Genomic DNA, 18,875 nt, shown 5'->3' with positions numbered 1-18,875 from the left:
AGCAACTGTTTTATTTACCTGTCTGTTCCTTTCATCCATAATCCGAGTAATCTGTATTTTCTTCCGCCCCATTTCTGCACTCTCTTTTTCTTCTTTACAATCCAAATAACTATTTAATTCTACAATTATTTCTCTTCAATATCCTAATGCATGGTGCACAGCTTCTCCTGTCTCAGCTTCCAGTCCAAAGGCTGCTTCTGAAGCTATTTTTTTAAGATCTAAAAGAAATAATAGAATTTATGACATAAAATTATGGAAAGTAGATATTTAAGAAATAAATTTCAGTTTCCAGGAATTCCAAAACTCTTTTTATACAATACATAACCACATAATATTATCAGTGAGTTGAACTGGCTTTTCAAAAGTTTTTGGATACTGTATAATAATTACCAAAATTAACAGTCAATAGTATGGAATAGACCTCTAGAACTGAATCCTTCTGCTTCCCAGATGATCTTATTCTGGGAAAATTTTTCATGTTAAACTTAACTCTCTCTTACCATTTTGAAAACTCATGTCCTCTAATTCCATCATTAATGGAAACAGAAAATAGTTTATCCTTAAAATATGACAAATCCAACATGTTCACTGGACCTAAATTTCCAAAGAAAATTACATGATTATTCCTTCCCTGAAATTTCCCTAGGATACTGCATCTATATTTCTCATTTTCTACATTAATAAAACAAACATACATACACACATATGTATTGTATTTTGCCTGCTTATAAGAAGTAAAAATTTGATAAAAGAAGAAGCACTAAGATTTTGCTAAGATAGAGTGGTTGTGGGAAGACAGACACACTAATATAATATATAGCAGTTGATTCAACTGTTCTAGATACCAATTTGTAATTACACAAGAAAATTTACTAAGCTGTTTATACTCTTTGACCCAGCAATTCCACTGTTAGGCTTATACCACCCACTCCAACAATATCAACAACAGAAACAAAAATCCAGTATTCACAAAAATATTTTTAGCAACACTTTTTGGGGGTAGCAAAAAAAAAAAAAGGTGCTCATCAGTAGGGGAAGGATGAAACGTAATGGGGATATTACTGTGGAATCAGAAATTATAGGAGGAACTCAGATAAACATGGGAAGATGTGATTTGTTTGAGCTGATAAAGAACAAAATAAGCAGAACCAAATAAATAAATAAATAAATAAATAAAACCCCACAATAACCACAACAGTATCAATGAAAAAAGTACTAAAAGGAAATCAAACTTTGAATAAATAAAAAACCAAGGAAGGTCCTTAAAAAGAGATAATTAAACATACCTCCCTCCTAATTAAAAAAAAGTGATGAGCAACTACTACAAGACTTCTATAAGTCATCATGTGTGGTCACAGTATCCATTAAATTGGGGGGGGGGAGGAAAGGAGGGTATTTTTTTCTATTTCTTAGAAATGAATGATGCAAAGACAATGCACCACTTTCAAAACTTATATTATGAAAACTAAAGTTAGATTTTCTTTTCTCTGCTCCCTTTACATCATTTAGTAGATATAGGAAAATGTTCATTTTCAAAGAAATTGAGAAAAGACAGGAGAGAACTTGAAAATTCAATGAGTACAAGTTTTGCCACATGGAGTTTTGTCAACTCTGTCTCAGGGGCGGCAAGGTATGATGGAAAAATAATAATAAACTTGAATTCTAAAAACAACCAGAAAGAAGCAAAGCTAGCAGAAATCATAAAAAGAAAACTTTAAAAAGGAGCAATCCAAAGAACTCTAACACAAACAACACATGGATTACAGAATTGCATACCACAGAATCCCAGTCACTTGGTCTGTTCCTCAAGGCCGTAACCTAAGCCCTCTTCCCTTTTCCCACTGTACAAGAGTGTTTAGTGATCCCATCACCTCCTAATGGGTTTGGAAGATCACCTTTATATGAATTCCTAGATTTATGTAAGCAGTCACCCAGACTTAACACCTTGATATCACTGCTCATCATTCATACTCAACCCACATATCCAACCCACTGCCAAATTTTGTCATTTCTGCCTTTATAACTTTCCTTTTTTTCATTCCAACAGCTACAGCCCTAGCTCAGATCTTGATTATCTTTAACCATTGCCATTCCAAAAGCCTTCAAATTGGTCTCCCTGACTCGTGTTTCCCCCACTCCAATCTATCCACACTCAAATGACAGTGTGATTTTCCTAAAGCATTGATCTGACTATGTCACACCTTATTCAATGAGCTCCAGTGGCTCCCAATGACTCACAGAATCAAATATAAAATTCTTTCTCTAGTATGTAGAATGCTTCACAACAGGGCCCCCTCCTTTCCCACATTTCTTATATTTACTCCCTGCTCCACACACTCTACAATCCACCTCCACAGGTCAATTTGACATTCCTCCCATGTGACATTCAATTTCCAAACTTCATATACTTGCTCTGTCTTTTCCCACACTTGTAATGATATCACTACTCTACATCCTAGCTTCTCTGGCTTCCTTCAAGACTTAGCTCAAATACTGTCTTCTAGAGGAAGTCTAGCCTTTTTTATCCTATACACTCCTTCCCTGCCCCACATCCATGCAGCTCGTATCTTCTCTCTGAGATTACCTTCAGTTTATATTGTGTATATCTTATAAATACATAGCTATTTGCATGCTGTCTCCTTCATTAGACTGTGAGCTTCTTGAGGGCAAGGACCATGCTTTTGACTTCTTAACAATTCCTCAGTTTACCATTCTGCTGTTTAATAATTCTAATTGTTAGGAAATTTTTCCTTGTAAAAATATGAAATAAATACAATCCAAGAGTTAAAGAAGCAAAAATCCCCTCCTGCCCCTTTTTAGAATAATACCAACAACAGAATTAGAAACAAAGCTTGAATTAAAGATAAAGGATGAATAATACAAAGAATTTGATTAACAAAAAATTTACAAATTATAAAGAATGAACTGAATAATGAGGAAGAGCAAAAATTCTACTAAACCAGAGTCAACACTGTCAAACTTTAAAACGATGGGGATTGAACTTACAGGATGGAGAAGGAGAGTTTTCACAAACTTTTAGTTAATGAAATGGATTATAGAAATTTTGTCCATATATATATATATATATATATATATATATGACAAGTTTAGTAAAGATTCATATTAGTAAAATAAGGCAATTCTTATCTGAGAAAAGACAACAAAAATGAAAAACAATATAAAATTTAACTATTATAAGCATTAATGTAAATGGAATAAATTCCTACATAGAAAGAAAAACTATTACTGAATTTGTGAAAATGCTTAAATCAATAATATGTTCCTTATAGGAAACATATCTAATAACAAAAGATTAAGTGAATTCAAGATTGATAAAAATTTACCATAAAACCCATAGTTGTGATATCACACAATAAAGCTAAATTCAAATTAGAATTCACTGATATACACATACACATATATAAATATAGACATATATAATATGTAAAGGTAACATAAATAAGGGAATATTAATATTTAATCACCTGAACACATGGTGGCTTTATTTATAAGAATAAGTTAGATGAGTTGCAAATTACATATAAAATCAATGACGGTGTGTTTAATGCTCTACCAACAGAATAAGGCTAATAGAGTAAGAAAATTAAAGAAATCAGATTTGATAGATGATAGAACTACAAAATTTTGAAGTGGGAAGAGTCCTTATAGATGAACCTAACAAGGAAACTTTCCCACAGCATCAGTGAAATTAGTCAAGTAGCTTCCACTTTAAGACCTCAGATGACAAGTAACCCTTTCCCTCCTAAGTCATCCCATTTCATTTATTGACTGTCACTTTACCTTCTCAACATTTGTTATACACAAGGTCATGTATTGCTCACTTCATGAGGGTGCATATATGCAAGGAATTTTCTTTTTAAAGAATAGCTTATTGAATACTTAATCATAAATGACTGTTTTTAACTGATTAAATAAACATTTAACTAATTTTTAAAGTTTTTCTCTAAAAATTCAAACTTTGCAAAGGATTTCTTTTAATCAAATACTTTCCTATTTCGTTTGAAGGTACAATTATCCTTTCAGTCATCAAAGTTCACAACCTGGGTGTCATCCTTGAATCTTCATTTTTACTCCCCCATATATCCTATCAGTTGCCAAATACTGTCACTTCAATTTCCACAGTATTTCTCAAAGGTTCCCTTTTCTCTACTCATATAGCCATTATACTAGTTCAAGCTATCCTCCCTTCTTGACTTGGATTGTTGTTAATTAGGCTCCCTGACTCAAATCTCTGCCTTCGGTAGACCATTTCCCACACAACTCCTAAAGTAATTTTCCTAAAACACTAGTGTGATCATGATACTCCTTTGCTCAATACATTCCAGTAGTCTTACCTTATTGTCCAATACAAACTCTTCTGTCTGGCACTCAGAATCTTTTGAAATACAATTCCGGCCTACATTTCTAGACTTAGTAGAGATTGCATCCATCCAAACTGGGGTGCTTGCTAGTCTACCTTATATCTCTGAGTCTTTGCACAGGCTATTTTCCATGCCTTGAATTTACTGCTTCTTCATCCCATCTTCTTAGAAACCCTAGCTTCCTTCCAATAATGGCTTATGCTCAAGTGACATCAAAAGAAAGCCTATGTTCATCCATCAGTTGTTATATCATTACTACAATATATTACTTTACAACTATTTTGAATTTGCTTGTCTATGTTCATTTTGTTTCTTCTTGACAGATTTTAATCTCCTTGAGGAGATTTTTTTCCTTTGTTTTACTATTGTTAGCATAGTACCTGGTTTACAGCAGCATCATTTCACATGTTTGTTGAATGGTTGAAGAAAAAGTTATCCAGAAGTTAATGTCAAAGGCTAAAATGTAATTACTAAGTAGAATGTAATCCCCTAAAGGAAAGAGATCATATCACAACTTTGTTGTTATTTTCAGTCCCTAAATGCATAGCCCCATGACTCATATTTGTAAATACTCAAAAAAAATTGTTTCTTAAGATACTAAGTATATTTATTAAACATATTTAATTTTCTCTATCAAAAAGAAATAAAAATATTATAACTACATATTTGCAAAAGGACTAATGCTGTATTCTACTTATTTCTAATACTTTGAGCATTGATACATATTATGAATCCCACACTTTTTAATTTTGCAGATCAAGAAAATGAATATTTCATGTCATACATAAGATGCCAAGGATTTGGGTACCAGACTATTCACTTAAAGATTATATTTCATTCTTTTTTTTTTCTAAAGAGAAAAAAGTTCCATTTATTTAGGAAAAAAAATAAAGGAAAATAAATTTCCAGCCACCTAACCAAATAACCACCCCAAATATATTCCAAACAACATGCTTTAATCATGATAGGACTGGAATGGCCCTCCATCTTCTCATCTGTCTTTCAAGGTTAGTTTTTCAATCAATTCTTGGAGTGGAGCAATTTCTCTTCTGTCAATTAAGTTGAACTATTCACGAAAAAAAAAAATGAAGTGCTTGAAGTGTTAAGTGTTAAGATGGCCTTCTTCCTGCAGCTGGATCACTGGAGCAAAGTGCTGGTGGTAAATGTCTGTATACAACCTGAAGAGATGCTTCAGGATAATTTTTACCACTAATATGAAATTCTTTGGGAATTGGACATATGTGTGCATGTGTGTATGGGTATATATGTAAAGATTAGTTATAGATATGCAGATTTTAAAAAAGATCACTAAGACTAGACCATTTTACATCCAGAGTATTACTGTAACTGTTTTTCCAAAGCAAAAGATACTATTTCTTAAACAATAAAACTCTGATATGATTACAGACTAGTTTCAGTATTTTTATCAAATTATTCTATTTTCAATATCCCCTCACTGAAAAGTAATTTATTGTATTCCCAGAAAGGCTTCATTTCAGAAGTACACTTACTCCAATGAACTGCTAAGAAATTCTTACGGTCTTACTCCCTACAGTCACTTGCAAGTTTTCACACATCCACTAACAAGCCAATTATTAAAAATTACACTTTTTTTCTCTGTTTGGTAAATCTGTAGTCAAGGATGTTTTATTTGCTCAAAGAAAAGGCTAAGAAAAATAAAAATACCTATATATTTAGAAAAAAATCAGAGTTGTTCTTTTACAAATTCAAATATCAAATTGTTTGTAAAAATAAACTTGGGCAACAAATTCTAAACTTGATATTCAATCTATTGTAATTAATAAGCCTACTCCATTTATTACCCCCAAATTTCTGGAAAAATTCAGAATATGAACTCAGCAGATACTAATGCTAGAGAATTACTTAACTGACAAAACCAAAAGTATTAGTACAACATAAAACTGATAAAAAGCAGTAAGGTTTGCAAATTTTCTTAACACAGAAACTTAACAGGATGTTTAAAATTGACTAGCATATTATGAGCTATCACAATCTTTGAGGAGTATGTGGAGAATGGTGCAACTATATCACATACCATCTTGCAGTTAAGGAGAGAAAGCAAGAAATGATTAGGCAGAGAATACATTTCATAATCTATTCACCCCATACTAAAGATATAGCCATGACATTCTGATGCCAAGGCAGCTTAAAAAGGGAGAGAGGCAACTGAATCTCACAGAAAATTTATTTTTATATTTCTTTATAATTAAAGATATCTTCCTTGTTAAGAATTTTAAATAACTAAAAAAAGAATTATAATTTTCACAAAACATCACAAAATCACAGTGGATGTTTAAGAAAATAAGAAACAAATAAAATCACATATTATCATTCAACCCATCAATAAGCATGAATCATTTTAAGTAAGCTTTGAGGATATGAAAACGGAAGTGAAAAATTTCCCTGATCACAGGGAATTTATACTCCAATGTGGAAAATAGCAAATATACACAAAATGGATATAGGATATAGGATAGTTTTGAGGAGTATACTAGCAGTTAGGTGACCAGGAAAGGCTTTACATAAAAAGAAAGAGGTACTTAAGACAAATCTTTCAGAAAATCAGGAAAGGAGCACATGCCAATAAGTCAGCCAGTTCTAAGATGCAGAGATAAAAAGATGGGTCATTTTGTGCAGAAAAATGAAAAAGCCAACAGAACTGAATCAAAGAGTCCAAAGAGGAGAATAAAATGCAAGAAGACTACAAAGATAAGGAGTGTGGTTGTAAAGAGATTTGAATGTCTAACTGGGGAGTTTATATGGCATCCTATAGGGAAACAAGAAACCCCTGGAACATGTTAAGTAGGAAGGAGTGATGTGATCAAATATATACTTTAGGAAAATCAACTTAGTGGCTATGTGTAGGACTGACAAAGGCAGTATGGTCAAATATGAGGATATTCCAATAGTCTAGGAGAAGGTGATGAGGGTCTGAACTACAGTGGTGGCTATGAGTACAGAGAAAGGAACATTAAGTGAGAGATGTTGTAAAGATAGAAATAACAAAGGAGTTCCAAAAGTCTCAGTGCAATTTTAAGCTTTAATAGCTTTAAGAAGGAGTAGAGTGCACTAAGACTTTTGGAACTCTTTGTATTTGGTCATACATCAAGAATGACACCAAGTCAAAGCAAAGAACAATGAACTGTTGGTTCAATATCCAATATATAAAATTTTAAAATCACTTTAATTTCTTCTTCTTTGGGGGGAGGGGGGATGGCAGGGTAATGAGGGTTAAGTGACTTGCCCAAGGTCACACAGCCAGTTAAGTGTCTGAGGCCAGATTTGAACTCAGGTCCTCCTGAATCCAAGACCAGTGCTTTATCCACTGCACCACCTAGCTGCCCCCAAATCACTTTAATTTCTAATATTAAAACTCATGCAAGACATAAATAAAAGTATAGGTCAAAATCTAGTAAGGATTTTTCAACACACTTTGGAAAAGGTACCTTATATTAAAGGCTCTTGAAAGTATTACTGTTCTCCTATATCATTAAAGGAAAATAAAACATCTAAAGACATTATATGAATCTAATGATGGTAAAATCATATCCAGCGTATAAATGTACATTATTTAAAGAGCTAATAAAATTTCAACTTCAAGGTTTTTTATTGAACACCAATAATATGCTCCACATCAGAACGAATATAATGAGGGTTCTGCTTAGAAATCCTCACAAAATAATTCAAAAGACAACACACACACTAACCTCAAATAAAAAAGGAGTTGTTAGATATAGTTTCTTTCTTTCTTTTTTTTTTTTTTTGCAGGCAATGGGGTTTAAGTGACTTGCCCAGGGTCACACAGCTAGTAAGTGTCAAGTGTCTGAGGCCGGATTTGAACTCAAGTACTCCTGAATCCAGGGCCGGTGCTTTAACCACTGCACCATCTAACTGCCCCAGATATAATTTCTTAAATAAGAAATCAGCATTTGCTCCAGGCCAACTAGATGAAAGAATATGGAATAAATGAAGAAATGAAAGGATATGGAATCATAAAGTTTTTGGAAAGAATGAAGTATTATCTGTATCACCCCCAAAAGAATGCCCACTACGAAATGCCCAATAAATGATGCTCCAGTTTCTGTCTGAAGACTTCTAATGAGGAAGAACCCATTATCTCCTACAGTATTCCACATCTTTCAGACAGTACTAATTTTTAGAAAGATATTTCTGATATCAAGCCTAAATTTGTCTCATTCCTATTTTTACCTGTTGCTCTTGGTTCTCTTTCACAAAACAATTCTCCAAAGATGTAAAGACAACTATCACGTACCCCCTTGTTTTTCCTTCTCTAAGCTCAACAAGCCCAAATCCACAACAGATCCTCATGTGGCAAGGATTCATGACCCTTCACAACTGTGACTGATCTCCTCTGGACTCTACTGAATATTCTTCCTAAAATGTAGTGCCAAGAGCTGAGCACAATGTTCCAGATGTGATCCTGATTCCTGAACACTATGCTTCTCAATACAGCCCAACATCACATTAACTGTTTATGCCTGCCATGTAACACTATTGTTTCATAAGTTTGCAGGCCACTAAAACACCAAGATCTCTTTCAGACATACTGCTATCTAATTGTGCCTCTCCCATCTTGTATTGGTAAAACTCATTTTTTAAACTCAAGTGAATAACTTTGAAATGATTCCTTTTAGATTTCTTACTAGATTCAGCTCACAATTCTAACCTGTCAAAATCTCTGCATGTTGATTCTGTCATGCAGTATGTCAGCTATCCCTCCCAGCTCTTTGTCATTTGCAAATGTGATAAGCAAACCAACAATTCCTTTACACAAATAATTGATAAAAATATTAAAAAGGACAGGGCCAAGTACAGATCTCTGGGGAACTCCACTGATAATTTTTTGGGATGTCATTGAATCATTTATGAACATTTTTAAAGTATGGCCATTCAAACGGTTCCAAATCATCCTAACAACTGTCATCTATCATACAACTCTCCATGCTTTCCAAATGAAAATCTAACTTTTATTTCTCCAAGTTTACAATCTAGTTTGGGAAAGAAAAAAATATAAAATGAAAAATTAGATAAAAATATATGATGATAAAATGCAATCAAGTACAGTGGGAGTTTGTTGAAAGAAGAGATTGGTTTAGAGAACCTCCAAGGTTCCTTCCAGCTCTGATGTTCTGAGTTTATAGGGGAATAGTTGGGAATGATGTCATGGAAGAAGCAGAACTTGAATTGGAACGTTCTCAAAGAACAGATAGCACAATCTGAGAAGGGACAATGGCATAAGCAGAAGAAATAAAATAAGCCAAGGCACTGAGGCAGAAATAAGCATAACATGTTCTTAGGAGAGTGGCCATCAGATATCCCTTATTGGAGAATAAATAAAAAGGTCACAAAGAAAACTAAACATAAGTGAAGAACAGTAGCAGTCCCTGAAGACAAGCAATTTAAGTGGTACCAAAAGACTGGGAATTATTTAAAGCATTCAAGGAGAATAAAGCGATCAGCCTTTGGTGGGAAACATGCATAGTTGTTCAGCTACAAAAGCTTATTACAACTCAAGTCAACAAACATTTATTAAGAGCTTACATGCTAGGCACCATGCTAAATATTAAGGATAAAGTGAAAAGGCAAAAAACAGTACCTACTCTCAAAGAGCTCACAATCTAATGAGGGAGACAACATGGAAATAACTATGTACAAACAATATAAAGAAAGGATAAGTTGAAGATAATCTTATAGGGAAGGCACTGGCATTAAAAGAGATCAGAAGGGGCAGCTAGATGGTGCAGTGGATAGAGCACCGGCCCTGGAGTCAGGAGTACCTGAGTTCAAATCTGGCCTCAGACACTTAACACTTACTAGCTGTGTGACCCTGGGCAAGTCACTTAACCCCACTTGCCTCACTTAAAAAAAAAAGAGATCAGAAAAGGCTTCTTGTAAAAGGTGAGGTTTTGGAAAAGACAATCCTACATGCAGTATAATACAGGAGGCTAATTATAATGAAATCTGTCCCACAAGGAAAATGAAATTGTACTCAGATTATCATAATCCAATCTTGGTATTATTTCCTTCTTCCCTCCCATCTAAGTCAGTTGGATCTAATGATTCCCAAGTACAAGGTGACACACAACAATTTCATTGTGGCACCTAAGTATTTTTAGTACAATCTTATCTAAAACTATAGAAATAGATTTTTTAAATATTCTATCCTTTGACAGCCCACATCCTGGCATTTACCTTAAGCTAAATGACTGAATGAAGAAAATGTAAAACGTAAATTCTCATTTTCCACGTTAACTATAAAATAACTAGTAGAATAATGTGAACCTAAAACCTGTCCTCCAACAGACTATTTCACTTGCATGTATGGATCATACAAAACTTACCAAAATATACCATGGCAAATAATTTGTTCTAAAACATCAAATGAGGAACATGATAGGGAAATACACGTTCAACAAAGGTGTTTTCTACTGTCAGTACACAGTCAAAATGAAAAAAAGGATTCCTTATAGATAGTAAAGTTCTTCATACACTTCTGTATTTTCAGGTGACATAATGCTACTTGTATGAATCCTTGGGACACTGAAAAGCCTCAAAAATGAGATTCATAATTACTCAAATGAATTCAAGTTAACTATCCACATAGGAAAAATCAAAACGTATGAGGAATACCTATTATCTAAAATATATTCAGTGGAATAGACACGCTATGGTACTATTCATCAGCAAAATACCCTGAATAAATAATGCAGATGGAAAATGGGTCCAGAAATGAATGAGAGAAAAAAGAATAAATTGCATTAAAAAAAAAAAACTAGGGGAGAGACAGTTAAGGTAGTAGAATAGAAGGAAATAGTGCAGCCCTACTCTTCCTACAACTACTCCAACAATCTAAAAAGAATGCCAGACTGAGTAGTACACAGGAAAGTGAAGCATTAACTTCAGGGGATCTTTTTTTTTTTTTTAAAGTGAGGCAATTGGGGTTAAGTGACTTGCCCAGGATCACACAGCTAGTAAGTGTTAAGTGTCTGAGGCTGGATTTGAACTCAGGTACTCCTGACTCCAGGGCCGGTGCTCTATCCACTGTGCCACCTAGCCACCCCTCAGGGGATCTTTTGAGCCAAAGAACACAAACTAAATGCCCAGGGTAAGAACTGTGGAACATTAGTGAGTTAGAATCTGGAATTCAGTGCCCAGAGTTCAAATCAAGGCAAACAGCACGGGGACACCCTGAGCTTATCTCCAACTCAGCCATGGAACCAATTAAGGGATTGCACAAAAGGGTACCCAGAGGCTCAAACTAGGCTGGAATGGATCACAGACTTAGCCCCAGAACTCCCAACTCAGCCAGGGACATCCAGAACAATTAGTGAGGGGTTTCCCAGAAGAGACAGGGGCCCTGACTCAACTCCCAGAGCTGTGAGCTAAGCCTGCAGCACAGGAGCTCTTAAAACTGATCAAGATCTTAGCCCTAGCCCAGACCAGTGGCTCATGCCCCGATCATAGCACTAATAGAACTCAGTACACAGAGCTCCAAGGTAGGTGAGCAGGAAGAGGACACCAGACTCTTGCACGAGATCAATTAGAATTCCTAAAAGAAATAATACAAGAGTTTCTTAAAATGAGTTTAAAATAATTATAAATGAAATAAGAACAATAGAGTAAAGAATTATAAAATAAATGAGATTTAAGGAGGAGAGACTTAGATGATAAGTTTGGCACAACAAATACAAAACTTTACTCAAGTAATATACTTCCTGAAAATTAAAATGGAATAAATAGATAATTCCATGGAAACAACAATACCAAAACAAAATCAAAGGACTGAAGAAAACAGAAATGTAAGGCATCTAATATAAAAACCCCAACTGTCCTGAAATAAAGATCAAGGAGAAACAATTTAAGAATCATTGGAGTACCAAAAAACCATGACCAAAGAGTCTAGATATATTTCAACTGCTTAGATCTCTAGGAACAACAGGGCAAAGTGGAATCTGAATCCAACAGCCTCCTCCTGAAAGAAATCCCAAAATGAAAACTCCTAAGGAACATCAAAGTCAAAATTCAGAGCTTCTAAGACAAATTAAACATACTGCAAGCAGCCTGAAAGAGGACATTTAGGGGGCAGCTAGGTGGCACCAGCCCTGGATTCAGGAGGACCTGAGTTCAAATCCAACCTCAGAGACTTGATATTTACTAGCTGTGCGACCCTGGGCAAGTCATTTAACCCTCACTGCTCTACCCCCCCAAAAAATAAATAAATTTTAAAGATTTTTGAAAAAGAGGACAGTTAGGCTTACACAAGATCTAGTACTACAACTATAAAGTAGAAAAGAACATGGAATATGGTACTCCAAAAGGCAAAAGAAAAAAATTTACAACTAACAATAACTTACCCAGTAAAATATAGTCTAATACTTGGAGGGGGAGGGGATTAACCTTTTATGAAAGAGAACTCCAAGCATTCCTGATGAAAAGATAACTTAGTAGAAATTTAGAAATATAAAATAAGGGAACAAGGAGAAAAATAAAAAGGTAAAGACGAGCAACTGAAAAAGGCTTTAGAATAATAAGTATTCCTTAACAAGGTTTATAGAGGGTAATTTTTGTTATGTTTTGATTATGTTAAAAGGAGAAAGTAAAGGAAAGAGCGTATTCCCTAGTATAGAAAAAGGAATGGAACAGGTGAGGGAGACATATCACATAATTAGGGGACACAAGTAGAAAGTGTGGGGGAAGTGAACCAGAACAATTTATTTTATAACGACAGTATGAGAAAGGAAAGAAAGGAGGAAGGGAAAAAAACTCTGCTTTTAAATTTAATATAAACTCTGTCTTTTAAAACACTTTAAAATCTGACTTCCACCTTTATTATAAAGTATTCATCTTCACATACACTGCAGTCCAACCCAATGAGTCTAGTTACTGTTTGGTAACTGGCTGTCTTTCCTCCTTGGAATGCACTCCCACCTTACCTCTACTTGTTAGAATGTCTAGTTTTCCTCAAAAACTCAAGAGCCACTATATGAATTATTTGCTGATGTCACCTCACTGCCAGCTGCTAGTACCCTGTTCCTCAAAATTACCTTGTATTTGTATTTATAGCTGTTTTTGCCTCTGTTCCAAGTCCTTATGCTACCTGAATTTGTTCCTCAATGATTAAAAATTCCCTACCTCATTATACTCTCCTTCATCCCACTGATTTCTGTCCTCCACCCTGTAATTATTAAAATCTTGTTCTTTGTCATGCATTACCTACTCCCTTCTTTCTACCATCCCCATTTATCCATCCCCCACCCCAAAACCCTACTCTAAAACTATCCACCCCTTACACTGTGCTCTTTAGAATGCCTATACTACTGATAACGAGTGTGCTTTCACCTTAAACCTTTTTTTTTCCCTCTCCTTCAATCTTCTTGCACTCACTGACATAAGGCTTCTCCCCAGCTTTCCTGGCCACCCATTCCTGCTCTGGTTGCTCTTTCACTCAAGTTACTGGTCAAGGTGGAAGAATTAGAATATTTCATTCTCTCCATTGCTACTTCCAGGTTCTCCCTCCACCTCTATTACTCAGTAATTTCTCCTTTGATGTTCACTCAAGCCATATTTACTGTACTTATGGTAAATTATTTAATTTGAAAAGGCTATAAGCCAAGACTAAGGTGGAAGGAGAGTTGGTGCATGACATTTTGTTTGCAAGATGACTGTGTGCTCAATGCAGCCTCTGAAGCTGAGATACAACAGAGTATGGATTGATTCTCTACCCACTTATGCTAAGTTTAGTCTGACACCGCCAAGAAAAGAGAGGTTCTTCACCAGCCAGCACCAGACCATCCATACGTGTTACATCAGTTACAGAAAATGGTAAAATTTTTAATGCTGTGGATAATTTCACTTACCTTGGCAGTATATTTTCCAGGGATGTACATATAGATAATGAGGTTGACACATGCATTGCCAGAGCTAGCTCAGCATTTGGGAGGCTCCAAAATAAAGTGTGGGAGAAAAATGTATACGCTACCTACCAAAGCAAAGGTTTACAGAACCACTGTGCTGACCTCATTGTATGGCTGTGAAACCTAGACAGTTTACCAGTGTCCCACCAGAAAAATGAACCAATAATATCTGAATTGTCTTAGGAAAATTCTAAAGATCATCTGGCAAGATAAGGTACCTGGACACCAAGGTCCTTTCTCGAGCTGAACTGCCAAGCATTCAAACACTACTGCAGAGAGTGCAACGCCAATGGGCTGCCCATGTTGTTAGTTTTGCCAAATGTATTTTTGCCTAAAAGATTATTTTATGGAGAACTCACACAAGGCAACTGCTAACCCAGAGGTCAGAAGAAGTGATACAAGAACACTCTCAAGATCTCTCTAAAGAACTCTGAAATCAATTATGAGACATGGGAGAAACTGGCATAGGACTATCCAGCATGGCATGCCCATATCAAAGAAGGCACTTGGCTCTATGAGAAAAACAAAATTGCAATAGCTCAAAAGAAATGAGATGCAAAAATTTAGAAATATCTCCATCTCAAATATTCATATGACTACTTGTGCTCAACCTGTCATGGAGCCTTCTGAGGTTGTTTTAATTCTGATCAGCCAATGGGATACACTGACATCATGATATCATTTTGGCCCTCTTTGAGTACAAAGGACAACAAGAACTTCCAGGTTCTCCCTCTACCTCCATCACCCAGTAAGCTCATCTTCTTTGAAGTTCACTCAAGCCATATTTACCATCCAATCAAGATTATAGTGGTTTCTCTCTTCTTCCCAGCTCTTGTTTTCAATCTCGGAGACCATGACAGACAGACAGATATAAAGATACAGATGTATAGATACTCTCTCAAACACCCTAACCTCCTAGTTCCTCAATTTATTCTTTTCACATAACCCGTTCCCATCACTCTGCCACAGGTACTGTGAGATGACTATACTCTGGATCTTGTCAATTATCCACAAGTATTCCATTTCCATATACGTGAACTCTTAAATTCCCTTATCTGAACAAAATCTGTTGTCACTGCACCTCTGCCTTTGCCTTGCAATTCCAAACTCTACTCTTCATCCTCATGTGACCTCTATAATTTCTTGACCCTTCCGTTTTTTTTCCAGGCCAACCTCCTTGCCCTGGCTACACTCTCTTCCCTTCCCCTTCTCCCAAGTCTCTTGCTTCCTCGGCTATTAAAAATCTTGCCTCAGCCTTGGATCATCAATATCTTTACTCCTATTCATGTGCTGCTGAACAAAGGTGGAAAAAATTCTGAAATGGGTGCTGCCTGGATCCATTACAAATATGTTACATAATCTCAAATGGACCCTGAGTGAATCAAGGTAATTCTTTTACATTCCCTTAATCACTATCCCACTCAGCATAGCACCTTTTCCAAAGCTTTTCATCCTTCACACCTCTCTTGGCACTCCCTGCCACCACACTCTAAGTAAAAACTTCACCTCATGTTTTACTTAAAAAAGATTTTAAGTCATTCACAGAGAATTCCCTGTTATTCCTCTTCTCCTCATCTTACATCACACAAATGCCTTCCCCCTCTATCTCCTTTATCCGTCTCAAAGAGCTAGCCTCCTGTTCCTCCTTTTTGCAGGGCAATGAGGGTTGTGACTTGCCCAGGGTCACACAGCTAATAAGTGGCAAATGTCTGAGGCTGGATTTGAACTCAGGTCCTCCTGAATCCAGGGCCAGTGCTTTATCCACTGCACCACCTAGCTGCCCCCTAAGCTAGCCTCCTTCTTGCCAAGGCAAATGCTTCTTTATGTACAAGTGATCCCATTTCACATCTTCTCCAGCAGATTTCACCTTCTATCATACCCACTCGTTTGCTATACCTCAATTGCTCCTTGTCTACTGGTTGCTTCCTTGATGTCATAAACACGCTCTTATCTCTCCCCTGCTTCAAAAACTATCACTTGGGGGTGGCTAGGTGGCACAGTGGATAAAGCACCAGCCCTGGATTCAAGAGTACCTGAGTTCAAATCCAGCCTCAGACTCTTGACACTTACCAGCTCTGTGACCCTGGGCAAGTCACTTAACCCCCATTGCCCATTCCTAAACTAGGCATCATCTTAGACTCCTCTCTTTTAACACCCCCCCCAAATCAAATCTGTTGCCAAGTCCTGTCAATTCTACCTGTGTAACATCTCTTATATTTTTATTTTATTTTATTTTAGTGAGGCAGTTGGGGTTAAGTGACTTGCCCAGGGTCACACAGCTAGTAAGTGTTAAGTGTCTGAGGCCGCATTTGAACTCAGGTACTCCTGACTCCAGGGCCGGTGCTCTATCCACTGCGCCACCTAGCTGCCCTGTAACATCTCTTATAAACACCTCCTCTCCCACACCTGTCCATCCTCCCATCCACTGTAAAATTAATCTACCTAATGATGAAACAAGACATAGAAAGTTTCAAAGGAGATAAAATAAAATTTTGGTTAAATAAAATTTTAAAACTTTTTTAGGAAAAAAAATCAACAAAGTTGAAATTAGAAGAGAAGCAAGAAACGAGGGGAAAATCTCTGCAAGTTTGTCTGGAAAAGGTCTCATTTCTAAGTTAACATGGAAATGATTCAAATTTATAAGAATAAGAGCCATTCTCATGGACAAATGGTCATAAGAAATAAATAAGCAATTCTAAGGAAGAAATCTAAGCTATCAATAGTCATATGAAGAAATGCTCCAAATGTCTAATAAGAAATGTAACAGAAAACTGTGAGCCCCCAAATTCCATCAGATTGGCTAATCTGACCAAAAAGACAAAAAAAAGAAAAAGAAAAATGACAAATGCTGGAGGTGTTACAGGAAAACAGGTATTTGAATGCACTGTTGGTGGAGCTATAGATTGGTATAGCCATTCTGGGAAGTAATTTGAAACCATCCCCAAAAAGTATTAAATTTTACATGCTTTTCAACTAAATGGTATCATTACTAGGTACACACACACACACACACACACACACACACACACACACACACACACACACAATACTTCTAACCAAACGGAAACCCAACAATTGGAAAATGTCTGAAAAAATTTATGGTATATGACTGTAATATCATTGTGCTACAAGTAATGATGAAGGATATGGGAATACTTGTATGAACTGATACAAAGTGAAATGAGCAGAAGAACCAGGAGAACATTTCATACAATAACAACAACACTGTAAATATAATCAACTCTGAAAGATTTCGGAACACTGATCAACACAATGACTAACCATAATTCCAATGGATTTAGGATAAAACACACTATTCACCTCCAGATAGAGAGCTGGGGGACTTGGAATATAGACTGAAACATATTTTCTTTTTAAATACAAATTGCAACATATTTTCTTTTCTTCTTTTTTGGGGGCAGGGAGTTAGGAGGAAGTAGAGAGAGCTTAGAAATGAAAACAAAATAAAACTAAATTTTTAAAAATAAACAAATGAGTCTTCCTAATGAACAGGTCTGACCATGCCAATCTTGTATTCAATGAACTCCAGAGGTTTCCTATAATTTCTAGCATCAAATAAAAAATTCTCTGTTTGACTTCTAGAACCCATCATAACTTGGTCCCTCCTTACCTTTCCACACTTCTGACTTACCTCCACGTACTCTTCAATCCAGTCAATACAATCTTCTTATAGACTCTTACACACAAAAAAAGGCCATCTCCTGAACTCTTAAGTATTTTCAGTGGTTATCCCCCATGTCTAGGATTTTCTCCTTCTTCATCTCAGTCTCCCTTCAAGTCCCAGTTAAAATCGCACCTTCTACAAAAAGCCTTTCCTGAACCCTCCTTAATGCTAGTGCCTTCCCCTTTTAGATGATTTCCAATTAATACTCATTATGTCTTGTTTGTACATGGTTGTTTCCATGTTACCTTCTCCATTAGAGAGTATGTATTGTGCTTCTTGCAAACAGGGAGTACTTTTTATCTCCCTAGTGATTAGTATATAGAAAGCACTGAATAAATGCTTGTTTGACAGCCTTATTGTGTATGTACATTTCTTTCCCAATAGAATGTAAGCTTCTTTGAGGGCAGGGACTATAATCTCCAGAGCCTGGCATATAGTAGACAGTATTAATTTATTGACTAGAATTATCCATATCTTTGAGGCAGTTAGGTAGCACTAAGTTCAAAGCTAGCTATGTGACCTTAGGCAAGTCACTTAATCTTTGTCTCTCTCAGTTTCCTCAACTACAAAATGGGGATAATAATAGCACCTACCTCCCAGGGTTTTTGTGAGGATCAAATGAGATAATATTTGTAAAACACATAGCACTAAGCCTGGCACATAGTAAGCACTCAATAAATGGTTGTGTCCTTCTTTCCTTCACATTATTAGTTAATAGCATAACTAGAGTTCAGGTCATAATCAAGGCCCACCAAGAGGATCTTCCTGGAAAACACTTTTGAGAACTACTGCTTTCAACACGAGCTCTAATTTTGTAGTACTAAAGTCCTATTTCCTAAATTTAACAACTCA

The 18,875-nt window shown here is 35.9% G+C and overlaps 1 protein-coding gene across 1 annotated transcript in view; it reads right to left on the bottom strand.

Annotated features, from left to right (window-relative positions):
- The window catches only part of MEF2A (myocyte enhancer factor 2A), a 224,415-nt gene that overhangs the window by 121,213 nt on the left and 84,327 nt on the right, over positions 1-18,875 (bottom strand). The window contains 1 exon segment of the mRNA XM_043982784.1: positions 19-218. Within this exon segment, the coding sequence (XP_043838719.1) occupies positions 19-72 (54 nt within the window). The 5' untranslated portion in view covers positions 73-218.

The sequence above is a fragment of the Dromiciops gliroides genome, chromosome 2 (genome assembly GCF_019393635.1).
Source record: "Dromiciops gliroides isolate mDroGli1 chromosome 2, mDroGli1.pri, whole genome shotgun sequence".
NCBI classification, from domain to species: Eukaryota; Metazoa; Chordata; class Mammalia; order Microbiotheria; family Microbiotheriidae; genus Dromiciops; species Dromiciops gliroides.
The sequence above is the reverse complement of the archived record's forward strand: the minus strand, read 5'-3'. Positions and strand labels throughout refer to the sequence as shown.